This window comes from Parambassis ranga, chromosome 14 (genome assembly GCF_900634625.1).
Source record: "Parambassis ranga chromosome 14, fParRan2.1, whole genome shotgun sequence".
NCBI lineage: Eukaryota > Metazoa > Chordata > Actinopteri > Ambassidae > Parambassis > Parambassis ranga.
This window is the reverse complement of record NC_041034.1, coordinates 18,703,181-18,728,014: the sequence shown is the minus strand read 5'-3', so window position 1 is coordinate 18,728,014 and position 24,834 is coordinate 18,703,181. Positions and strand designations below refer to the sequence as shown.

The following is a 24,834-nucleotide window of genomic DNA, read 5'->3' as shown; positions in this document are numbered from 1 at the left end:
CTGCTCTACTGTACAGCTCTGTCAGCTGCGTGTCTTGAATCAGTTTTGTGCACAAACTCACAAACTCAATCCAAAGCACTCTTTTCTTTCAGAGGGTCTGCTCTTTGTCCATAGGTTTTCTGGCAGACTGTGGCTTTGCACTAACTGTTCTTTTTGGACAGCAAAGGATTTTCCCTGGCGTCCTTTCATGCAGTTCAAATTTTGTTCATTCTCTGTCTGATTGTGTTACGACATCTGACACTTGGATCAAATCTTGAGGGTCTTCACCATCTTTTGGAACCTGATGACCTCCTCTAGGACTGAACTCACAGACCACTCCCAGAGAAACTCAACATCCACTCCACTTCATCATTTTATTAGAGACAGATTAAAAAAAACATCCTAATTAATTGAAAACAGATGAAATATGACACTGGCAAATATAAAAGTAACAAATGTGAAAAGGAAACGTTTAAAAAGTGAAGGACCCGGCTGACTTTGTGGCTTTCAAAGTTATTGACGTCTGCTTCGTGTCAGTGGTTTTGAGCTGAAAGGCAATCCTGCCAACTCAAATAATCTGGTGGAGTCACACTATATTAAGGATTCTCTGAAATGTCCTTTTTTGTTTGTGTTACCTGCATGTCCTGTGAGTATTTGCCAACACCTGCTCAGTGTATTCCAGGATCCTCAAATATCCTGCTTCCTGTTGGACTCTTAAATGTTGTGTCGCCTGTTTTCATGGCTGTGGGTCAATACAGATGTCAGGCGGTGTGCGCCAATGTGTCAAATGTACAAGTTTATGAAGGATAGCATGAGGTCAGGAACATTCTGAACTTGATTGTACAAAAAGAGACAGAACAGTGATGTCCTGCTCACAGAGATGACTTGAAGAACTGGAGCAGGACTGAGACCATTTGTGAAACATCCTTCTGTAGAACGGTAAACTCCAAATAGTTTGAAAGTCTTTCCAGAATGATGTGCAGCAACAGCTGCTTCTCTAACACCATTGTTTATGTCTTTCTCTCTTGTCATTGTGTTAACACACACCTGAATGTTCCAGAGCAGCAAAAAGAGCAGAGGTCTGTACACCTGCTGATGATCAGTTCATCGAGGACTGATCATCAGCAGCACCTGCTGCAGCTCACCTCATTAATCCTATGAAGGAGTAAGAAATAAATAATGGCACAGAGAAAAAAGTTATGTTGTTGATCATCTGAAGTTACAAAGACTCACTACGATCAGTGATTTTTTTTTTTTAACAGCTTGTTGGAGCTTGCCCTCCTGTTAAACATATCCTTCAGAGGCATTCGCCGGCTCCCTGGACCAAGACAAACACCACTGCACTAGTCCCTACAGGTCTAGTACTAGTGCTGGAGTCGAACAAAAAACTTCAAAATAAAGTTTACTTGTGTGTTTTTGGATTTATAGTTAATCTTTTTTACCTGGGGCTAGCCTTCAACATGACCGACATGACATCACTGAGGCTGACAAATCAGAGCAGCCTCCCCCAGCTTCCTGTTTTTACAGGAAAAACAAGCAAATATACAAATCGCACTCTGGATTACTTCCAGGTTAATTATTATACACTATATGGTTGTCCATATAGTATGTGGACACCCAGCTGCCTCATGGTGTCTGGAAACAGGCAGATTTTTAGAAATGTCAGAATACATTGATTGAGCAGGATACTAAAGCTGCACATACTGTCGATTTACCTTTGGTCACATAGTGTAGCAGTGCTTGGTTTGTAAAGAAGACAATAAAGCTTTATCCTTTCCATGTTTTTGTAGTTTGTCTGATCTAAAAAGTAACATGTTGGTGGAGGAGGAAGGGGTATAACAGCAAAGGATACTTGTGTTATAATGCAACGTTAAGTGGTGCTGGTTCTGGATGTATGTGCATAATTAAACTAATTAAAATGTTGAATGAAGCACTGTGTAAAGTAATGTGTCACCTCTGCCAACTTACTTTAACACCATGTTTGACTTCAGTTCAAACCGAGCGCCGCTCTTACTGAATATATAACCAAATGGCCCTGGCAGAGGTGTGCATATTGTCTCGGCTGTTTTCCCCCTTAACAACTGCAGGTCATGAATTGGGTCTGTGGGGAGGGGGGGGGGGTTGAATTTGAATGCCCTTAGAAAACCACTTCAAACCACTAATTAAGCCTGTCCATCAGTATCATGGCCTGTATAAACTGCCACTGCTTCTACTCTATAATCATCACAGAGCTTGGCTTCATGCCCCACTTCCAGTCAATAGAAATAATGAGCAAAATTAGGGGATGCCACTGCCAATAATGATAATTAATGCCACATAAACATTCTCAGCCCAACAAGGTCTGCTCCGACGGGTCTATCAGAACTCAAAGGTGGTTACACAAACCACACACACACAACTCTTGCCATGGTATTTTTAAAAGAAGGGTGAAACGAGGACAAGTTACAGGAGATCTATTGCACAGATTACTTGCTGGGTCCCTGAAACACAAAGGAGGATTATTAATCGTCAGATAGATGTGGACTATCAGGAAAAAAGATAGTACTGGACACATTCTGCCTGGCCTATGAAACAAATGAAAGAAGGAAAACCGCCTCTGTGAGCTCCAGCTTGATTATATATATATAGAGGGAAACCAAACAGATTAAGCTGTGTTTGTAACAAGAAGTTGGTACAGCTCTTTGACAGTAATACAGCTAACCAAAAGGATATGGTGGCACCAGCATGGTGAGGAAGTGAGCTGCAGTCTGAAAGATGACCCCCTATGACCTCACAGGAGACGGTATACTGGCTCCGAGCTTGGCGTTTCTTAGGAACATGTTCAAACTTGGGTTCACCACTTTTAAAAGACCCGTCCAGTGGAGGATCCAGAGGGTCAAGTGTCCAAGAGACAAAAGACAATGGCTTCTGAACCCACTCACTATTATACATACATTATAGAGACTTGCCTCTTGAAGAAAGGAGGAAATATTATAAATAAAGATAAGTGATTTTCACAGTCATACTGGTGATGGCTGCCATCCAGGAATGCAGATTTGAACTTGTCCGACAATGCTGTTCACCCAATTTGTCACACTACTGATTATTCTTAAAGGAGCTCAGTGGTTGTCCAACTGGTAGCAAAGCAGGCCTGAGACTTGACCAAACTATACTTCACCACAGCTGGAATAAGTGTGTAAATATGGGAAGAGAGCTGCCGCTGCATGCCTTTGTGTGACTTTTTAGGTTACGTACGATTTACTATAACTACGTTACTATACTTATATCAGTATTATCTGTCTATTGACAACGTTTGACGGCAGTGCTTACATTTGATGACTCCTGTGGTACTTGGTCCAAGCTTCTTCTGCTTCTGAAAACATTTTACAGCATCCAGCAACATCATGGTTCACTTCTCAAAGTATCCTGAGGATAACCTCCGCCCGAGGAAAGACAAAGTTTAGATCATTATTTGGCGAGTCTGTGAATGCTGTTGATTCTGCCCTCAATCTACATACATATACTATAAAAGCATACATGCAATATTGTTGACGTATGCACAATTCTAAATAAAGAGTGTTCAATATAGTCTCAAGATACTCCGGACTGTTTTAGTAGATTATAGACAACAGACCAAGTTGCATTCCTGTAGTTTTGTCCTCTTATTAATGAGATGTTGCTTGTAATAAAAAATCATTTTTAAAAGAGGATTGTTAGCAAAAGACATCCACTGCTGTTGGCAGCATTTACAAAAGACTGCTGAAAATGCTTCCTGCGTCCTCCCAAGTTGTTTGTAGTGATCCTTGTTCCCGGAAATTAGTACTACTGCAGGAAATTAGAGCAAAATCGCATCATTAAAATGCCTCATTTTAAAGCAGCTAAAATTGAGTCTCTATTTTGTATTTTTATTATTTTGGCCACATGCTTTGGAGTTTCTATCCCCCCCTATTAATGAAAGCCTGGTTCCAATAAGCTACATAATGGCAGCTAAAGCAGCACAGCAGGATAACAAGGTTTGTTCTCACCCCACACATACATCACAGTTAACAGGTCACTTTGCTTCTCCTTAACTCAGCAGCTGGATGAAATGTACTGTAATTGTAAGTAAAATCAACATCAGGCAAAAACATTTGTTTATTTGGCCTAAAAGGGCCATAAATAAAATTTTATTCTCTCGATTTATTAACAAGCCACAGGAAGTCCGTGGCCGTCTACAACAGCACTTAAAACATCTCATTCTGGCGCAGTCCACGAAGATATGAGACCCATTTGAGAGACTCGGAACCGCCGATAAAGCTCAACGCTCTCTTCCTTACTTCCTTAGAAAAATAAAACAAAACGTGGTAATACTGTACCAAACTGGAGGCAGAGCAGCAGGGTGATCCTCTTCAGGCAGAGAAGGGGGGGCTTTAGAAAGGGCTATGAGCGTGGTCGGGGAAGCTTGAATCAAACAGCAACAACAACGATAATAAACTAAGAAAACTCTCAAACTTTTGTTTTTTTTTTTTGCAAAGCTGAAGCAGGATGTGCTTGGCTTTAAACCACCAAAGGATTGCCACTGTTTATCCATCATCTTCTCCTCTCACATTTCTCTTTCCCTCCCAACAGTCCACCCTCTCCTCCTCCTTCCTCCATTGTGTTTTGCTTAAAATAAAAGTGAAATAATATTTATAATGATAAAACCTATAGCAGCAAAAGAGTAACAGAGGAATAACAGCTAGAAGCGAGTGACCCTTGGATTGATAAGGAAGGCATGGGTTAAGAGAGGTCCATGGATTTCTGCCCGGGGTCGGGCTTGTGATTGGGGAAAGGTGCCTCTTTGACCCTTGGAGCTCATCTTCCCTCGATGGGCGCCTTGCCGAGGGTGACCATGACGCGGCTGAAGCGTTCCGACAGCTCCAGGCTGGAGTAGGCGGGCAGCTTGGGAGGGTCGTGGAAGCTTTTGATCTCCGTTGAGCAGTCCAGTAACTTGGGGAGGAAGTCTGTCAGCTTTTCCTGGAGGTTAGCTGCCAACAGGAAGAGGACGAAAAGACAAGTAAATCAGTATATGCAACACAATGCTGATCTCTGAACACAGAAATCACAAGGTAAATATTTTCAATGCGATATCGCAAGTAGTCAGAAAACATGTTCCACAACTGGAACAGACTGTAAAACTGGGGTCAGGCAGGGTTGGGGTGATAATACTCAGCTTTTCCTGAACAAAGGCCAGGAGCTCTGACAAGTAGCTCTGTGGAGCGATACCCGAACACATTTTCTACAGTGCAAATTTCACACCAACAAATTCTTTTCAGAGCCATTCTCCTCATACAATACAAATACTGGAAGATTTACTTAAATACGAGTTGCTGCATAAACAAATTGCTCCAACATGCTACAATGTAGATTGTAGCATTCTAACTGTATATAACGAAAAGATGCTATAATTGAGATTATATGCTTAGATGATAAAATTCCTCAGTAAAACATTTATTAAATGTAACGTGTTCCTAATATGTTTAGTCATGAGACTCAAACGCTCCAGAAATATCTAATAGGATAATTTAGCGATTCCTCCTTCCTGGTGTACTCACATTCCATCTCTTGGCCCAGGTAGGAGCACCAGCGGTTCCTCATGTCCTCCACTGCGAGCAGGTCTCTCTCTGTGTCATGAACCAGCAGCAGGGGGATACAGGGCACTACCAGCTCATTCATGATGCCCAGGCCCGTGGTCACCTCTGGTTCTTCTCCTGACTCAAACATGGCGGCTGCCTGCTCGTTTAATTTCTGTGGGGAGGCGGAGGATATGTTAAGACCCTTTGACTCCCTTGGAAAATGATTCAAGCTGCTTTAAGTCAGCATAAACTACAGGCTGAGAAAAAAAATATATATAATATATATTATATAATATATATATATATTCTATATTTAAAGTTAACTTGCCTATTCATACTCAAAAACATTCTTGAGTGTTTTTATTGCACTGGTCCTATCATTATTTCTGTTTCCTTTTACAGAAGTTTTCCATTTCTTCTATTAGTTAAGGACTTGACAGCTTAAGTTCAGTGACCCACGGGCATCATTAATATCAGAGAATATCCTACAGCCATTGGAACTTAAGTAAGTCCTGACATTACCCCATGAATACAACAAGCTCTTTTTTCCTCTTCTTGGCCAAAACCACCTTGCTGTCACAGACAAACTCCCTGACCTCCACTCTGAGGAAACAACCACTTTTTTTTCAACCCAGTTTGGAATCATGAGGCTGGATTTGCAAAACATCCAAGTACATTAACTGTGTCAATGTTAGCAGTGTTTTCAATTAAAACAAGAGCTGAAGGTAAACAGCTGAGCGGACGGAGCCAGAGGCTCTGGCCAGAGATCTAAGATGACCGATCAGGCTGCGTGGAGCTGAGGTTTGAGGTTAGCTGAGGACACGCTTGTGTCTCATGGTAATGTGTTTACACTCTCTGGCCCTCCTGCTTCCTATTCCCACTCCAATGATTACATTATGAGCACAATGCTGGTGTAGGGTTACTGAGTGCAGCAGTGAGAGGGCTGCTAAAGACCAGTACGAGGCCGATCTGACCAAAATACCCCCAGCCCTAACCAATAATACCAGGGCGCAGCTCCTGGAGCTTGGTGGGAGTGAAATGAAAAGGGGCTCACATCACAACTCTGAAAGGATTTTCATCTGTCAGTATCAGATGAAAAACCTTCAGTGGAATCTTTTGTGGGCTGTGAGTGAGCCAAAGCAATATCTCAGCTAAAGCAATCTGATTACAGTACCCCACCTCGGTATTGAGGGGGAAACGTCTGGCCGTATTTGCTGAGTCACTTCAGCAGAGGAAGTTTGTGAGGAAAAGGAGTGACAAAGAGGAGACGGGGATCACTGGGAAGAACTGTTTGATACAAAGGTTTCCGTTCCAAAACAGACCGTGTGCCGAGGTAATGCCCTCTTCGTAATCACTTTGTTTCATTTGAGAAATATGTCACACAGATCACACTAATAACTCATCGTCTTACCAGCAAACACTCTCGACGGTAATGACCAAGAAGCTCCTCGCTGTGCCCTCTGTATGTCCCTTTTAACAAAAGCTCCTTGTTGTACTGGTACGAGTAAATCAGATACATCAGAGCCTCCACGTAACTGTGAGGGAAGAGATAAACAGATATTATACTGGTATCAAAGACCCACTGAGAACTTATAGAGTAGAACCCTTTTCACAGGAATGAACTCGATGAACCCAGTGCATAACTTTAAAGTAAGTAGGGTACTGCACAAGCTGTAAGTTGCTGCCCCCTGCAGGTAATAATGTGGATGGGAAAATAAAAAAAATAAAAAAAAACATTTGTGACTCTACCGTTTATAAAAGTTATAGCTTGAAAGATAAAATTGTGGACTGTTTGCAAAATTAGGTTTTCTGGGAAGGTGTCACCGTACTTTGTTTTCTGAAAGAGCTCCAAGCCCGTCACCATGAAGATGGTTGTCTCCCGGAAATTCCTGTAGTCTTGATGCCACATCTGATAAAGATAAACACAACTTAACAAAGGCAAGCTTACTGAAATTCAAACCCTAAAAGTTGAAGTTATGCTGACTGGAGAAGGCTAGCATTCTTAATGCTACTACCAAACTAAACTACCCAAACTACACTGTAATTACGAGGCAGCTGAACAGAAATCACTTCTGACCTCATATTCATCCATGTTGACTTCATCTGGCTTAATTAGGTCCAGTTTGGCACGTGCCACATTCATAATGCTCTTACATCTGTGTGGGAGACAGGAAGAAGACCCGTTAGGGAGAAGATGGTGAGTCACTGCGAGGTACTCCACGAGATGAAACGTCCACCCTGCCCCTAGGCCTTAACATGGCCTAATGAATCACTCTTTAGCACTGAGAGGAGAAGTGAAACACTCCTCCGGAGGCTCCTATTGAGGCCACATGCACACATAAATCTAATTATCTTGCTCAAAATAGAGGAGAAGAGAGAAATCAATTTTTCACTCATGAATATGGATTGAGGCCAACAAGCGCAGTAGAAAAGTTTTAAGAGATAGTAAGGGGCATTACACACTCTAATGACACCAACATCACAGAGTTAATAGGGAGGGAATCTTGATATTTGTCGGCAGTATTAAAAAAGTAATTATTGGACATGTGTCTCTTAAGATTTGTGCGAGAACAAAAGACAAAAGGAAGAGTCATCAGAAAGGACATGCAGTATGAAAACAGACAGTAAACCAGGAGGACTGCCTCAGATACTCAGAGTCAGAGTTAAGGTCTGTGCTGCTCTCTGCTGGTGGTTATGGGAACATGATTCAAGGAAATTCTTTGAAGAGTCTAACCTCTCATCGAAGGCCAGGTTCCTGTCAGCAAACTGCGTGAGCAGGGTCCTCTCCAGGATCTTCTTGGGTGCTTGGTTCTGGATGAAGTAGACGATGATGTGCTGTAGTCTGTAGTCATTCTCAGGTGACGTATCTTCCTGAGCAAATCTCAGAAGGCGAGCGTACTCCAATTTTATGGCCTGACCAGAGAGACAGCAGTTAACAAGTGATGGTTAAAAATATTTTCATGGATAGTGGGTATGGGCATTTACTGTATTACAAAGATATGTATGTTGATAAAAGGGCATCATCATAATGTTCAATGATCTAAAACGGAGCACCTGTGGAGCAAGTGGTTAGACTATGTATGCAAAAACGGAAGGAACATAGATTCCAATATATTTCTTTCCTTCCTTTCCTTCTTTCCTTCCTGGAAACACATCTTCAACTTGTCATACGATTTTGAGTCATACAACTTTTACAGCCTTTCATACATCTCCTGATTTGTAGCCATTATAACTTCCACCACCGGCCTTAAGGCGAACAACGCTGCCCGCTGTTACATCTCTGTTCCTTTTACACAGAATGGCAAGATGGAATAATGGCACAGTACTCCTGCCGTGAACAAGCTGTGGCTAATGCTTTAGTGGCAACTTTTTTACACTTTACACTTCTTTTTTACACGTTGTACATTAAGCCTGCTGGCTGTTCTCAATGACTGAAATTCAGTGTTTTCTAACCACTAATCTGAGATTTTTTTTCTCAAACCTTTCTCCATTGTTTGTTGAAATGTGCATACGGCTTTGCTGTCTGATCTTTACATCAAATTTAGCCTGTATTCCAAAGGAAGTGGATCTATGCTGAGGTTCTATCTACATTGAGCTTTGAGGCTATACAACATAAATACAAAATTATGCAGAGGTTTAGCCTACAAATCTCAGCCATCCCCTCAAATATGACTCTTTGGGGTTCAGGTGTTTTCATCCTTCTTACTGCTCTGGGGGAAAAAGTATAAAGGAGGAAAGCAAGAAGCAAAAACATAAAAAGGTGAAGGTGACTAGGGGTGGAGTGAGTGAGTGAGAGTGGAATGAGGAAAGGTAAAAGAGAGAGAAGGGCTGTACCTTAAAAAAGGCTGCCTCAGGCCCATTCTTTTCATACACGCTGCTGGATTTGCCAATGGCCATAATTATACCTTGCATGCTGGGGGTCATCATTGCCTGCCCGGGAAGCAGGAACCATGTTAAACAATACAGGTCCTGGTGTTGAACCCAGCAAGGTCAACCACTATGTTACGTGCTCTGAAGGCACTACAATAAAGCATACCACAGTCAGGGCATGCCAGACATCACTCAGCATTCCATGCATTGGTTAGAGTGACACAACTGTGAGGGACATAGCCAGTCTGTTCAATGGCAAAATGCACAATCCTCACAAGGGTAATGTGGGAAGACGAAGGCAGCCATATGACAGTGAGTGTGTGTGACAGATCTAACAGCTAACAGTGCAGGGTGACAGGCTGAAATACTGCCTTTAAGAACAACTACTACATATAGGAAGCCACACTATGAACCCATGACAACTACATGAAGTCTGTATGTTATGTGCATTTCATTTTGTGTAAATTACAGCTTATTTATTTCACAACATGAGGCTATAGTGTAGTTTAATCACTTAGAGTGACTTATGTGAAGAAGCAGGCATCAGCTTTCTGCAGAAGGTCAACCTGCCTTTGTGCCAAGATGCAGCCTGGCTCAAGAAGAGACTTTTCACACAAGAGTAATACAGGAAGGCCAACATAGAGGTCAGTCTTATTGTGTGGCATTTAAAGCCTGGCGCCAATACTGTAATCAGTCAGCACACTGTGTCAGATTTTTTCCAAGTGTGAAAAACCTTATGTAGAGCCATGTGAATAGGCAATGACCCTCTCAGTCAATATATCACACAGGCTCAGGCTTCAGAGAAGAACTGCTTGGGCCAGAGCTACCTCGTCATCGTACCCCCCCTCCTCTGACTCAATGACAAAGGTCCCCACATTGGGAATGGCCACTTCGACTGTGCGCTGGCCAAAGGAGTCTTCCTCTGTGACCAGGTCAGAAGGAGGGGAGGAGGGAGAGCTCATCTGGGCCTCAGGCTGAAGGGAGGAGGGAGGGGGAGGAGACTGTAGAAACAAATGGGACAGATGAAACAGGAAGGATGGAAGATTGATGGAGAGACAGGGAATGTTATATACAGAGGGAAAAATGTGCAACATTAGAAAAACTAGTACTCACGAAATAAAACGACAAAAAACAACACTTGTATGTTAACCCTGTATGTAATGAAACACACAGTTCTTTTGCCTCACTATGCTGCTCGTGAAAAAAAGACCAGTTTTAAGATCATTTCAGGAGGAGAAGAAATTGTTTCCATCTTTTCATAGTTCGAAAAAAAATGCATGTGACAGATCAGAATAGGCAAATATGAGGCTTCAGAGTGATTGACAACTATGCAAGTTAAAACCTCCCTCTGCATTAACAGTCCTCCTTACAACTCAGAATGGAAAAAGCATGTTTAGCTCTGAAAAGCATGAAACCTATACTTGATGTAGAAAGCTTGCCGAAAATAAGACGTATTTCTATCCAGTCCTAAGTATTTCGGGTTTTCCACAAATGCTGACAAAAGTATCTGGCTCTCGAGCAGCTGAATGTTCCATTATGTTGCTGAATTTGACTGTCTACTGAGCATTTTGTGCACAGCGGGTTTTCGAAGCTTCTTCAATGCCAGCAGCTGCCCGCTGTGGCTGAAAACATAACTATAAGAGTCAACCAAAGACTATTTTTAGTGGGACATTATGTATGTAAGCATGGTCCAATGTGTTCCTTGTTTAAGTATGGAGTGAATCTATGAATTGTTCATAAGTGTTGGAGCAGATTTATTTACAAAGAAAGTGCACTCTGTTGTTTAAAGCACCCGCAAAGACAGAAAGGTGTGCACATTTAAGCATAAAGCGCGACAGCAGTATCTTAATTATCTCAACCATGTAGACAGGATCAATCGGGAGTGCCCAATGACTTTATGAGCTTTTTCACTTCATAGGTGAGCTGTCACAGTCCATATTAAACGGCCATGTAATTTCTTCAGCAATGACTGGTTCTCCCACTGCTTAACACCTGCTAACTGTCAATATGTATTTAATTCAATTCATTTCCTTGCATGGAAAACAAATGTGCTGCTGTGCTCCAGCAGCAGTACGCCCATGTTAGTAATGTACCATTTCACCCACCTGCAATCAATTTAGTAATATTCAGACTGTTAATTGTGATGACATGAACTGCCTGGTCTAACTGCAGCCTGAACAGTTGGGTTAAATCATATTTTGAGAAATAAAGTATCAAACACAAAGTGTTCAGAGAGAGCACTGATTCTGGAAGAAATAAGACAAAATAAAAGCTCATGGAAGTATATGTGTAGCAATGACTCCCTGCTTTGACTGGTGTGTGTGTGTGTGTCTTTTACGTACAGCATTTAACAATGCTTCGGGGCTCCTCTCTTCCTGTTCAGCAGCAGCCCTGGAGATAGCCCTCTCCGTGTCCTCCTGTAGGTGCTTGGAGTCATTTGTTGGTGATGGCTGCTCCATGTATTCTGGGTCCTGCTGGGGGACTGTGGGAGAGGAATACCACCGACAGACAAAAACAGAAATGGGCAAAAATTGAGGAAATTATTTGTGGTTAATTTAAAACTTAATAAAGGCTACAGTTCCTTAGTTGAACCTTTCATCACATAGAATAATTATACACTTACACAACCAGTTATGCAATACACTGTATGTATTGTACACAGTCTAAAGGCAGCACAACAATATTTCAAGGTCATTTCCTTATTCTCTTCCAAGTCTCATGGGAACAAGATATTTTCTGTATTTATCCTCCTACCAAGTATTGATTCTCAATTAGGTATTCTACTCTGTATTCTGAGTGTCATGACCCTGACCTGCATTGTCTGGAGGGCTGGACTCAATACTCATGGGCTGAGGGGAAGAAGAAGAAGTGGAGGTGCTAGATGCTGCTGAGGCGGCGGCGGCGGCAGCCGCAGCAGCAGCAGCAGCCAGGGCCAGCTTCTCCTGCTGTGCCTTTCGGGCCTGCAGGACATCCCACTCCTCAATCTCTTTGTCAAACTGCTCGTTGTCCTCCTTCACGTACTGTTTCAGGTCTGGAGGCAGCTTGTCCATGCCACTCAGTATCTGCCCCGTCTCTTTATCAAACTCCTCTGCAACAAGGTGGGATAACATCAACATTATGTAGTGGAAAAACATGTTGGAGGGATAATTATTTTCTCCTAAATCACTGTTTATGGCTGATACGTAATCACAAACACTAACTTTTACCTTCTATGAGAAATGGCTTCTTGTCATTGATGTACATGAGACAGTAGGCACTGGCATTGCGGTAACCTCCAAAAGAGTCCCGGACCAACTCCTCCCAGGATGACTTGGTAACAGAAATGTCATTGTACTTCATCCAGCAGCGCTGATGTGGGTCATAGATATAAGCCCAGTAGTGGCCTGCATTGGCCTGGCCTTCATGGACCAGCACCGCATGAAGCCGGTATGGAACCTGTAAAGTTAAAAAAGTAGATTACAAATGTTGCTAAAGTAAGAAGGTTTTTTTTCTGCACTCCAAACAAAGACCAATGGCGCAGCTCACCTGCATCATAGATTTGTCAGAGTACATTAACTCAATGGTTCTGTGAATTCTGGTTATGCTGCCCTGCAGATCTGGTGGGAAGATCACAGAAGAAGAATATTTTAGCATGTACTAATCAAATGTTTGATTATGAAGTATAAACATCTAACAAATGGAGCCATACCACGGGTGTCATTTTCTACTTCGCTCCTCCAGCGATGCAAGCAACCCTCGAGGACCCTCAGCTCTTCTTCAGTGATGTGGCGTGGGGCAGGGTGCATGGGGAGGTCGGGAGGAAGCCGGGACTGGGTGAAGGGCTTATGAATGGGTACTCTCTGCTGCTGGGCTGCAGTGGGAGCTGTGGTGGGACCTGAGGCAGGCCCTGAGCTCTCTAGAGGAGGTAAGGAGTCCTGCTCAGCTGTGCTACAGGGGAAAAACACAAAATGTACACTGAAAAGTTCAATACTTTAGTGTCATGATATTTTATTACGTGAAATAATACAGAAGCAATAAAACCTAAAGAGAAAAAATGCAAAGGGTACCTTGGTAGAGGCAACTGTTGTCCTGTTGTGCCACCGGGGGGTGCTGATGTGTCAATGTCTTCTACTGGGGAAGTACAGACCGGCTTACTGGAGGCAAACTCCATGGCATACTGGAGGACATCGGCCAGAGGAAACCTCTTGGGACCTGATCCATAACTCAGATACCTGAGAGAAAAAGAAGAAAGAGGGGGTGTCATAAAGATAGAGGGGGAGAAAAATAAATGGAGAAGCCATAGTGGCAGATGATCAAAATGGCACAGTAAGAGTGAGAAATCACTCTCCATGGCTGTCTAGAGAGTTGTGTTGACCTTAGCTGAATAACCAGGTATTGTTGAACAAGGTGTACCTCTCCAGTCGCTGCTGGAGCAGCGTCAGATGCTCTTTCAGCCTCCTGATCTCCTCCCTCTTGATTCTGGTTATTTCTCTGTTCCTATCCATGTACCTAAGGACACAAATACCACAGCAAAGGCTTAGCTTAGAAGACACTGGAACAGATTATTATTATTATTATTTTTTTTAATACACAGACGAGCAGTTTATAGAATAAAAACCACTGTTCATGTTTCTATCACCTGTCCATGTAGAGCATGGAGGGAAACTCGAGCTTGTTGTGGATCTTCTCAGGTCGTCCTAATGCTTGGTTGAACTCGAATCTTGACAGTTCGAAGGTCAATACAGGAGGAAGTTCTGTGAACCAGTGCTGTAAGAAAAGTGGATTTTGATACATTTATTTTCTTACAAATACAGGTTTGGCAGACACTCATCTCTTAATATTAACAATTGGTTGCTTGTCACACCATTATTACATTTTGAAAATGATCCTTTCTGATAGGCCAAATCTAAAATAAAATATAATGAATTATTTGTCTTCTTGGATTAAGGGAATGGTTAATTTTGTGTAAAATCAAGTTAATCTGATCAGATATTTGTTGTTTTATAAGATAGCAAATAAAAAGCAACACATTTGAGCAGCTAAACCTTTTTTCATTATAATAATGTATTATCATAATAATGTTCATAATTATTTAAATTATATTCTTGATGATCATACTAATCAAATATACATACCCCTATCTCATCACCTAATTAATTTTGTGATTTTACACTTCTAATGAGAGTACTGGGGGAACCCTGTAATTCTATACGATGTGAAAGTCTCTGATGCTGCCTCTCTTCATTTCTTGTGCTGATGATGGCTGGTGCTCTTCCAGAGGGCCTGGTGCCATACCCATCTGCGTATTGGCCTGATAATTAGCTGCTCCCAGCTGCTGTGGGACAGTGTAGTCAAGGCTACTCCTAAGTAGAGGTCAAATCCAAAATAGCACAGGTGTCACATAAGGGCAAACAGGCCAGCCCATTGGAGACAATCCAGCACATAATCATAAATGATTTAACCTGACCGTCTTTACTGAGCCACTGAGCCATGAGAGATGGTGACTGGTAAATGTACTGAGGGGTAGGGTTTAGATTTTGATTTGAGACTGATCCACAATAAACAACTACGATTTGCGTCACATTGCATCACAGTATGACGGGAACCGCTGCTATTACCCTGCTTTGGCACTGACCTCCTGTCCAGACCTGGCAGAATTCTCTGCTGAGTGGAGAGACTCAATCTCGCCCTCAATCATCGCTGCCTCGAGACACTCGTGGAGGTCCTTAAAGCCATTCACCTGCAGGGGGTACTGTCCAAACATCTCTGTGTTTTCAAATTTTTTTCCTGCGGAATTAAGTAGATGAACATTAATACAGTCGTTACTGCTCACTTTAAAGAAGACAAGCCTGTTACATTAAGCTGTGTCAGCATCAAGTCAGAGAGACAGAGAGCAGGAACACTATACATCATTTTATATGGGATGTGACAGGTGTTGGGAAAGGCAGAAACTTGAGAGGAGAAGCAATAAAAAGAGTGTTTGCATCCATGCTGATTTTAACTCATTCAGCAGTCAATCACTTATCATGACTACTTAAAAAGCTGCACAGCCCTTTCTGCACCAACTACTGATGAGACCCACCAAAAAAAGGGAGAAGGAGGAGAGGAGTTGCTAGCGGACATGCAGATGAGGCATTAAGGTCATTTTATGAGCAGCAGAGTCCACTGGCCCAGCTTTCGGTGGCTCAGGGCCAGTATTGTCATGCATAATAAGCGCAATGTCAATCAGCCGTCAAGGTCTTCCACGATCAATGCAACCGCTCTCCTCTTTTACATGGACCACATCTCATTAAGACAAGGTCACCTTTCATTACTAGGGGCAAGGACTTGCTTGCTTTCTGGCTGCTGCAATCAGCCCATGCTAATACTTTATTTCTCCATGATTATCTAGCTACTCCTCATCTTTTTTCTCTTTATTGGTTTAAATTAAACACCTCGCCTCACCTTCCAGAACACCCACAGCGAGAAAGCGGCCGTAGAAAAGCTCAACCATGGGGTTCTTTGGCTTCTCACCCTCCCTGAAAATAAAAATATTGTTAAGAATAACAGCCTGCAGTTGTTTATGCAAGTAAATGTCTTGGTTCTGCTTTAAAATATAGTGCCTTGTAAGACCACCAAGCATGTGTTTATGACCTTATTTCCACAGTGATCTCAGCTGAGGTTACCTGTCTTCTTCGGCCTTCATCTGGAAAGCATCCTCCAGCCAGTCCAGCAGCTTGTGCGTGAACTCGCTCACGTCCTGCTGTTGAACAAAGAACAGACATTTATACAGATCAACACTACAGGACTATCTTTAGAACACAGAGGTCAAACTGCAGGACTTAACACTACCTACAAGCAGGGGAAAGTCCAATCAGTCAAATCAATGTCATGTCTGTCATCAAACAACTTTGGATGAGACATGACTCGCCTTAGTGAAGGAGTTCAGTGGTTGGTGAACTTCAAAGACAACCTGCATGCCCTGAGGCCACGCTCTCATACACATCAATGCCACCCAGTAATTCAGGTCAATGCCTACCCAACCTGACTAATACACAGAGGAGAGACATGACGGATGAGCACAGAGGCCAGAAGGCTGACCTCAGTTAACCTCTGCAGGAACACTGGCTTAGTGTGAATGCTTATGTAAGGAAAAGAAGTGAACAGTGCCACATTAAAGGATGAAAACATAAAAAAGAGCTAATTGATGGTCAATATATTTTTTGCAAAGTTCACAGGAGGATGTGTGGGTTTGAGGATTAATAGTCAGTAGATCAGAGAGGTTAAGAGTCTTGGATGCAATAGAGCTGAGTCAGTAGAACAGTGATGAAACTGAGCATTTAAGCCTGTGGCTGACATTGCGAGGCACAAAGATGGGATAAAGGGAGCTAAATATTTCCGTTGTGTGCAAACAGTAAAAAAAGCCCATTTTCTACACGACCAAAGAAGAACAAATGCTATATTGGCATTTGTTGTAGTTCTGATGGCAAAGGGGAACACTTGTGCAGTAGAGAATATTCTGTACTATACTCTACTTTAAGGTTCCACATGTTTTGCTAATACTTTCTAAACAGAATAACAGATTTAAAGCAATGAAATAAACATTAATGAAAAACATTTTTATGTGTAAAAAATGAAAAAGTGCTTCCACTGCATGATGAACAAACTTCAGTGTAAATACATTGCCGTGCAAGACATTACTAACTCAACTAACTCAAAAACATTTTCCTGAAAATTGATTAAGAATAACTGAAATGTCGAGATAATCCGGTCTGGGCATTGTCAGGAGCTGCCTGTATGTACACGTAGATCACAACCAGGAGGCTGTATGGAGCCTATATTAATATATTAATAATATAAGTAGGTAGTAAGTATGGGCAATATCATATTAGTTACTGTGGTATAATGCCATCTCTATATGATCTCTTACCTGCTCACAGAAATTTTACCATTCATTCAATACTAAATGAATTTTACTGTGTTAAGGAGGTAATGGCTGAGAGAGGCTTACCTGCTGTGACTCACTGGACTTGAAGGCATCTTTGAGGATTTCCACGGCTCGGGAAGGATCCACATATTTCCTCTTTGAACCCACCATGAGGGAGAAGAGGTTCCTCAGCTCCTGCATGAAGGGCAGGTTCCTGTGCTCCTGGACAGAATAACATAGTCAGAGTGAACACTTTGATGCATCAAAGCTTTAGAAGAGTAAACTCCACAAGATGTACATATCTACTACTATAATTATTTATATAAATGACATATTTAGAGCCATCAGTTAATCTAACATGAATGTCTTGGCCAAAGTGTGTATAGAGAACCCACGCAGGCACAGAAAGAATGTGCCAATTCCACACAAGGGCCCAGGGTAATCTAATCTAATTCTGTATTGTGTTGAGCATTCCTTGTAAATGAAGCTTTTCTTTGGTCTCCTTTAAATTACCGTAAGAACCTTCATAGTGACACTGAGATGAACCATGACTTTAGAAAACAATAAAAACACACTTGTTTTTCTGTGCAACTGAGTCAGGGATGTTGATGTAAAGATTAGATTCCAGCTACAGCAGTCACACGGAGCTAAAGTAAAAGGTCAGTGATTAGAACTGAGATGAAGAGATGACTGCCCCACATCACACTTCCACAGCAGAAGCTTAAGAGCAGATTAGTGACACGCTGCTAACCCTATGGTGAACTCTTTGCAGGGAGAAGATGGAGAAAACAAAAACATGCTGAGGACTATGCTGCCAGTGCAGCAGTGACTGCGGCTGGGCAAATGTGTGCATCTCAATTTGGAAAACTCCAGGTGTGATAAAACCTTGCAATCCCTTTGTGTTGATTTCTGTCCTGGTGGATAAATACCAAGTCTTCATCAAACACCGCACACTAGTTGGCACTCCTTGTGGCTTACTAACATTAAGTTCAGTGAACTATCAGGGCCAAAACGATAAGCTGCGGTGACCTTAGGGAAGGATCGTACTGCTGCTAAACAGTTTCCCACATCTCTAAGAAGGTCAGAACCTGAGCCAAAGCAGTGCTAGCTGTAAGTGATTGCAGAGGAGCTGCTATGATATATCTAGGGGATGTAAACAGGGCTGATCAGCAGTTGCACACAACCTCCAAAGACTTACTACACCTTCACCTGAGCACAGGTTAGGGCCTTACCTTCTGGTTGCGAGGCAGGTCGTGGACCCTGGCTGGTGGTGAGTAGTTGAGAACGAGCCTCTGGAACTCCAGCAAGTTGAACAGAGACTTGAGGTTGAAGAGAGAGAAAAGACACATTAGCAACATTAAATAAGATTAAATAGACTCTTGCTCAGCGTCATAATTATGCAAAACACCACATGGTAAAATTCATATACATACTATTAAGTCAATCTGTTTCGTACATTTTCCTATTTACAAACAATGTTTGAATCAAAAGCTTTAGTTTTTTCCAATTAGATGAAGATTTTCCTTCTGGTATCCACAACTCACTCAAGGCAAATTTGCAATTAAATGTCTAAAATTAAAACTGAATTATGCAAAAACAGATGTTGTGATACAGTACTGCAAAACACTCTGGCGGAGACTCTTTGGATTTTTGAAGATATATAATACAATGAAAACCTCTTGTAATTGCACAGATTTAGATTCAATTTGGTGCACATACTGGTGCCCAGGATGGTTATTCATTTCTGGCCAACAAACACACAGAACACAAAATCTTGCTTGGAACTTTTTTGATGTGGTCAAAAAAGTTTGGACATTTTGTTTGGAAAAGCAAACGTTGTTTACTCCTGTTTATCTAAGTGCAGCTAGGTCAGGTTCAAGCAGTGCCTTTTTTGCTCCATGATGGGGGTAACATTACACACCAGAGCCCAGCACCATGTGATAAGTGTATCCAGTGTTCATCTGGCATATTTCAGCTTAGGTCACATTCTACCACTGACGGCAGCAGCATACAAGAAACAAAGTCTTTGTGGCAGCAGCGCTAAAGTTTTTCAGCATATAAACTTTTCCTACAGCAGATTAAATAAATAATTTATTTAAACAAATAAAATAAAATAAAATAAATAAAAAATAAAAATTAGAGCACTGATTTCTGTATCATTACAATGATATGGAACAAAAAAGGGATGCATAAAAGAATGTGCCAGGCAAAAGCTTGATGTCCTACTGTAAAAAAAAATGGGTGGTAATTCTTAAAAACATCCAAGCTGAAAGAGCAGTGGATTTAATTTTTATGCAGTTTTCCACCCTTGGTAAGTGTGTGTGCCCACCTGTATGACGGCACTGAACCAACAGGTATTGCCAACATTTTTCAGACCCACGGGGCAGTTGTCTATCCGCTTCCTGTCGTGTGGGTTGGGTGAGTCGCTCCATACCTCTGTGTGGGTACGCTTCAGACTTGCCTTGTTTTCTGCTATGCTGGCTTCTAACACTCTAAAAAAAACACAAAAACCAAAACACAGTGAGCCTTACCTGAAATCAAATTCAAAAGCACACAGTCAGACCAGCGTTAAATTAAACTGCCACACTGCTGCTCACCTAATAAGGTGTCAGTCAGGTCACTTTGTGCTTGATGTTTAGGAGTTAGAATTTTAAAATGGTATGTCTTAAAGGCTTTTATTCGCCCCTTTGTGAAAAAAAATAAATGAATCACATTCATCACATGGTAGGTGGGTGGCAGAGAAAAAAAAAATAACAGTACTAATTACAGTTATATTGGGTATACAATTATACTCCATTGTCAAATCTCACCTTGAAATGTCTCACAAATTATGTGCTATGAAGACAATCAGGTAAAGTGTGGACTTTCATAGAGATAATAATATGTATTAACAGTCAGTAATGTTCCTGATCCCACCTGCTGATGGCCTGCTCTTCATCAGTGATGCCTGTCTCCCTGAATGCCCGGTTGGACTCCTCCAGGCTGAGTGCGATAGCCCTCTGCAGATCATCTTTATCGTCGCCAGTGAGATCAATGACATCTGCATCAACAAAACATACATTTAGTTTAGATGAACAGAAACTGAATGCAGATTGAGTAACACAGTTCTGCAACTGTAAACCGAGCGGATAGGTTTATTCTATCTCTTAATAATTTCTGTCAGGACTGTTGAATCTGTGTTCCAGAAGTTGAAACAAGCTGCTCACTTGTGTCTGCCTGGCTGCCCACACTGATGTATCTGTCGCTGGCCACCTGGGATGTCTGGTAGTAGGTAGTCTCATCCTGTTGAGGGACCTTAGCGTTCTTCTCTGTCAGAAAGGCCACAGCTTCAGCCAGGTCTCCATTGCTTACCTGCAGCAACAATGTGTTTCTTTAATTATTAGCAGTAAGAACATACATTATACAACATACTTTCTCTCTCAACATGCGTACTAACTCAACACAATAGGCACCTAATGGGTTGAACTGGAGATGAAAAAAATTGATTTTGGCATCTGTTAATGTACCTCAGCAACCCTTTCCCAATAAAGTCTATGTGTGGGAAACACTGGAATGTGTGTTGAACAAACTGAAAACCTTTAGTGTACTGTAATAAGCAGAGATGGTATTCTCTTCCATCAATCTCCTAAGAATAACTTGAGTTTAGGTTTGAGATGGAAGACTCCCACTTGTCTATTACTGCTAGAGTATGTATCTATAAATGTGTGAGTGTTTACGATGATGCACCTGCAGGGCCTGCTGAAGCAGCTGAACGTCTGTGGTGCCCGTGACCTCCCTTAACTGGTTTAGTAGAGTCTGCTGGTGCTATAGAAAGGGGGAGAAAGACAAAAATGTGGGTCAGAGCAGAGTTTGGAGGAAGAGGAAAAGTCTTTTGGTTCAAGTGACCTAATGAGAACAGAGCAAAAGGCTAAAATATAAGCTTTAATGGCAAATCATGGTAACCCCAGCACAGTTAACTGATCTGTATTAGAGGTCAACTGAATGAGAGGAGACAAAAAAAATTGAACAGCAGTAACTTTTAATTAAACTTTTCATTAAAGCACTTGCATCTTAAAGCCTCTGAAATTAAGACTATTGGATTATTGATGCTACTTGTTTTACAAACCATTGGCTCATCTTAGGCTTTGCCAAGTTTTAGCATGCACCTTGTATTGTTTCTTTAAACTATATTTTATGGACAAAACAATTGAAATAAAATCACTTAAAGAAGCCCTTATGTGACTGTACCAGTGAGTGTCCAACTTTGCACCCTGTCAGTTAATATATTCTTGATTGATTAAAATTCTCAGTAGTGAGCTTAACATTGATTAACCAATAATACCTTTAGTCATTGCAAAGTGACATTGCAAAGAACATATGGTCTCATCTTGATCAAGGAGAAGGTGAAAAAAATTCAATATGTGACTTTACCCTTAAGAAACTTTTCTGTAATAAATAACAATGTAACCACACATATAAGTAATAATCTAATCGGAGAGCCCCTGGCCATTTTGAATGAGTTGACTGAAACCTGATGTCACAAAAAATAAATAAATAAATAAATAAATACTGATGTCAAACCCAGCTGGACTGCATGGCCTTACCACACACACTTAACCTGAAATGAATCAATGCACTATAAATAATGGGGGAGTGCACTTAGTGTCAGCATCCAAGGAAGAAGTCTTAAGTGAGAAGAGCCCAGAGTGCATCTTTCACAGGTGCAGCAGGCAACAGAGGAGAAAGTCTGTCTAAATTCATAGCATTCATTACTGTAGGTTATATTCACACACACACAATATAGCCTGATTACACAACACACAGCGTTGTACACTATGTACGCACCATTTCTAAACACTTTTAATGGAGTTGCAGTAGCTATTGCACAAAAAGCAATGAAAAAAGAGAGCCATGCCTGGAAGCTGGCTGTGTTACAAAGCAGCACCAGCAGCTCCCAACAAATAAGACATGCTTTTATCCAGGATGTGTTTTGTGCTATGCTCGTGCGCAGTCTGTGCACTCCTTTTAAGGCAAGCAAATCTGGACTGCATCTGAATTTAACAACAGATTTCACAATTTACCTGAAGTTAGATGTGGGGAAATGAATCCAGTGATGAGCCCAAACATGACCGAAACATAGTAATGATAAAGTTTGGATGTAAAAAATAGTGGTAGAGTGGAACAACAGATCTTCATGCTGTGCACTATGACATCATACAAGCTTGACCAGAATGTAAACAGAATTTGGTCACAGAGCAAACTCTACTTAAGTGTTGATAAAGAGGTATGTGTCAGATGTTTTCCTTGGCATTGCTGATACTGTATATTTAGTCACTGTCAGGGTTAAGTAAATTAGAAGTTAGGCATTTGTTTAAATCCATTTCCAGACTGTTCATACTTTACATTTTTTATGTTGCTCTTTTGTAAATGTGATATCCTGGAAGATGAATCATCACACCATTGCTCTTACTGACATTTCTTCCATAATGTCCTTGCTAAAGTGATTAAAGAGTTTCTCCTTATCGATTAATATTTAGTTTAGTTAGTAAATGGCACTATATATTGTCTTGACATGTTTTGTTCAGACTGGTAGACGCAGGTTTGTTGGCATGCAGGGTGGCAGGGTCAGTAAAGTGCAAGGGAAGTTACATGTCTGACAGATTTCAGCAGTTACTAAGACATGCACACACACACAGATAACTCTCATCTCCATGTGACATGTCTGGAATGGCTGTGACAGTGGTCATCAGCCTTTAACAGCCAGGTTGTGAATAACACCACAGAATTCTCTTCATGGCACTGGGAACACTTTTGAGGCTCGTCAGAAGGTTACAGATAGGAGTGTTCCCAGCTCATGTGCTATCAGGTTCCCACTGTTGTTGTTTTTTGTTTCGTTTTAACAAATAAAACAACAAACAAATTGCACAGAGAATCAAGAGCCCTTCAATGTAACTTTATCCACGGTGTACAGGTCACTACATGAAAACCAACACCACACCCTGCACTTATAAAACACTCTTCTTTAATTCAATTATCAAAAATAGACTTTAACAGCTGTGTATGCACGCAATCATAAAGTTAGTATAAACTTATCATAATGTGTTTTCTCCCCATTTTAGCCATCATTGTTAGTTTAGGGTTCAACTTTAGTATCTGGAAAGGTCAGGCTGCATAATAAGGTTTACGACACACTGTTACATTTCTGTGTTATTATTAAAGTGTTTTATTTTCTCCATGTTCCAGGCATCAGTCATAAGGCCTTATATTGCCTGCTCATGTTAAGTGAGCCACTTTAGAGAGCTTGTGCTGCAGAGCAGAACTACTGAACTGTAAAAACATCAGTGTGCTTACGTAACAATCATGCAAAAAAAGAGAATTCTTTTGATTTTAACTAGCGGTGCAAACATATAACCTGCGTTTTAGCATCATCAGTCAAGCGGTTACATAACTGACGAGAACTATGCAATGCTGGGCACGGTGGCCACTGAGTAAATCCCATGACTGGAAGCCTGAGCAACGAAGCAGAGCCTTAATGCACGTTGGTAAAAGGAGGGTATGATCAAATGTAACATAATAATGTGCCTTCACGGTTATGAACCATCACACGCTTGGCTCGCTATTCGACTACTCAATCCCCGCCAAGAGGCGGGTGTGTTTCCACCTTCGCCGCTGGCCATGCTTTGTAAACAAAGATATCAGATATATGATCAGTAACCTAGTAAACATTTGCGCAGGCACAAACATAAGCGACCACTTCTGCAAACTCAACATAGGGAAACTAATGTGAAAAATGTGCGCAAATACAATATTTACTTACTGCGAAGTTGATAACACGGTAACGTTAACATTAAATCTGTCACTGTCACTTGGCCCTTTTATTATCAGCTGGCGACAGAGTTAGCTCGGATTGGTAACATCACTAAGAAAAAGGCTGTATAAAGTATAAATTGCAAGGTATCGCTTACGTTAACTAACTTCTTCAAACAGCGCCACGGTTTAACTTTACGAGGCACTGTTAGCTAACGTGTGTTAGCAAACAGCTAGCAAAATATTGGGTAACGCTTTGAGCTAGGTTAATGACAGGCCTAGCGTAAACACAGTTACGCGTTCTTTACAAACAACCCCCTGTAGACGACAGGCCTACGCCTCTATTGAACAATAACACAAAGTTAACCCAACTATCCGAATAGCTGAACAGCAGAGTCTACGAGTTCTTTGAGCATTACGCTATGTAGCTGTGCAGTCCGGCTAAAGTTAGCTAACCATCAAGTTATCATTTGTAAGCTTACCTTCTGAGAATGCTGCTGGAGGACATTCTGCTCCACGGTCATGGCCGGTTCAGGGCTAAATGTAATTAAGTTCAAACCAGGAGTTGCGAAACGCGCTGGATACTTTTCCCCAAAGCGAATTCCGACAAGATGCTATGATGTCCCCTCCTTAATCAGCGACATTACGGACGCCATGGCAGAGTGACTAGCTCGACTCGTCAGCAGGCATGAAAACATTGCTCTCCCCCCGCCTGAGTGCTGGGATCGGTTACTCATGTCT

The 24,834-nt window shown here is 41.6% G+C and overlaps 1 protein-coding gene across 3 annotated transcripts; it reads right to left on the bottom strand.

Annotated features, from left to right (window-relative positions):
• Window positions 1–4,087: 4,087 nt before the first annotated feature.
• On the bottom strand, window positions 4,088–24,800 carry usp25 (ubiquitin specific peptidase 25). 3 transcript variants are annotated; one of them, XM_028420854.1, is made up of 26 exons: window positions 24,576–24,799; window positions 21,034–21,111; window positions 20,514–20,658; window positions 20,224–20,347; window positions 19,637–19,799; window positions 18,540–18,626; window positions 17,392–17,529; window positions 16,067–16,143; window positions 15,846–15,919; window positions 15,037–15,188; window positions 14,041–14,168; window positions 13,815–13,910; window positions 13,469–13,633; window positions 13,111–13,349; window positions 12,948–13,018; window positions 12,629–12,857; window positions 12,235–12,510; window positions 11,765–11,904; window positions 10,250–10,423; window positions 9,387–9,482; window positions 8,287–8,465; window positions 7,630–7,708; window positions 7,382–7,461; window positions 6,964–7,087; window positions 5,532–5,724; window positions 4,088–4,964 (listed from the first exon to the last, which is right to left on the bottom strand). In XM_028420854.1, exons 1-26 carry the CDS (start codon window positions 24,615–24,617, stop codon window positions 4,792–4,794), a joined length of 3,522 nt encoding a protein of 1,173 aa, XP_028276655.1. In that variant the 5' UTR covers window positions 24,618–24,799; the 3' UTR covers window positions 4,088–4,791. The 3 variants fall into 3 exon arrangements, with proteins under 3 accessions (XP_028276655.1, XP_028276656.1, XP_028276657.1); XM_028420855.1 differs by having other exon boundaries at window positions 4,792–4,964; window positions 16,067–16,140; window positions 24,576–24,800; XM_028420856.1 differs by lacking the exons at window positions 9,387–9,482; window positions 10,250–10,423 and having other exon boundaries at window positions 4,792–4,964; window positions 24,576–24,800.
• Window positions 24,801–24,834: the final 34 nt, after the last annotated feature.

Excerpts from the sequence above, each read along its gene's own strand:
- usp25 (XM_028420854.1), bottom strand. The coding sequence starts at position 24,617 with ATGACCGTGGAGCAGAATGTCCTCCAGCAGCATTCTCAGAAG. Across the intron at positions 15,920-16,066 it reads ATGAAGGCCGAAGAAGACAG|GGAGGGTGAGAAGCCAAAGA; the intron begins GTAACCTCAGCT and ends TTTTATTTTCAG. Across the intron at positions 13,019-13,110 it reads AGTAGAAAATGACACCCGTG|ATCTGCAGGGCAGCATAACC; the intron begins GTATGGCTCCAT and ends TCTTCCCACCAG.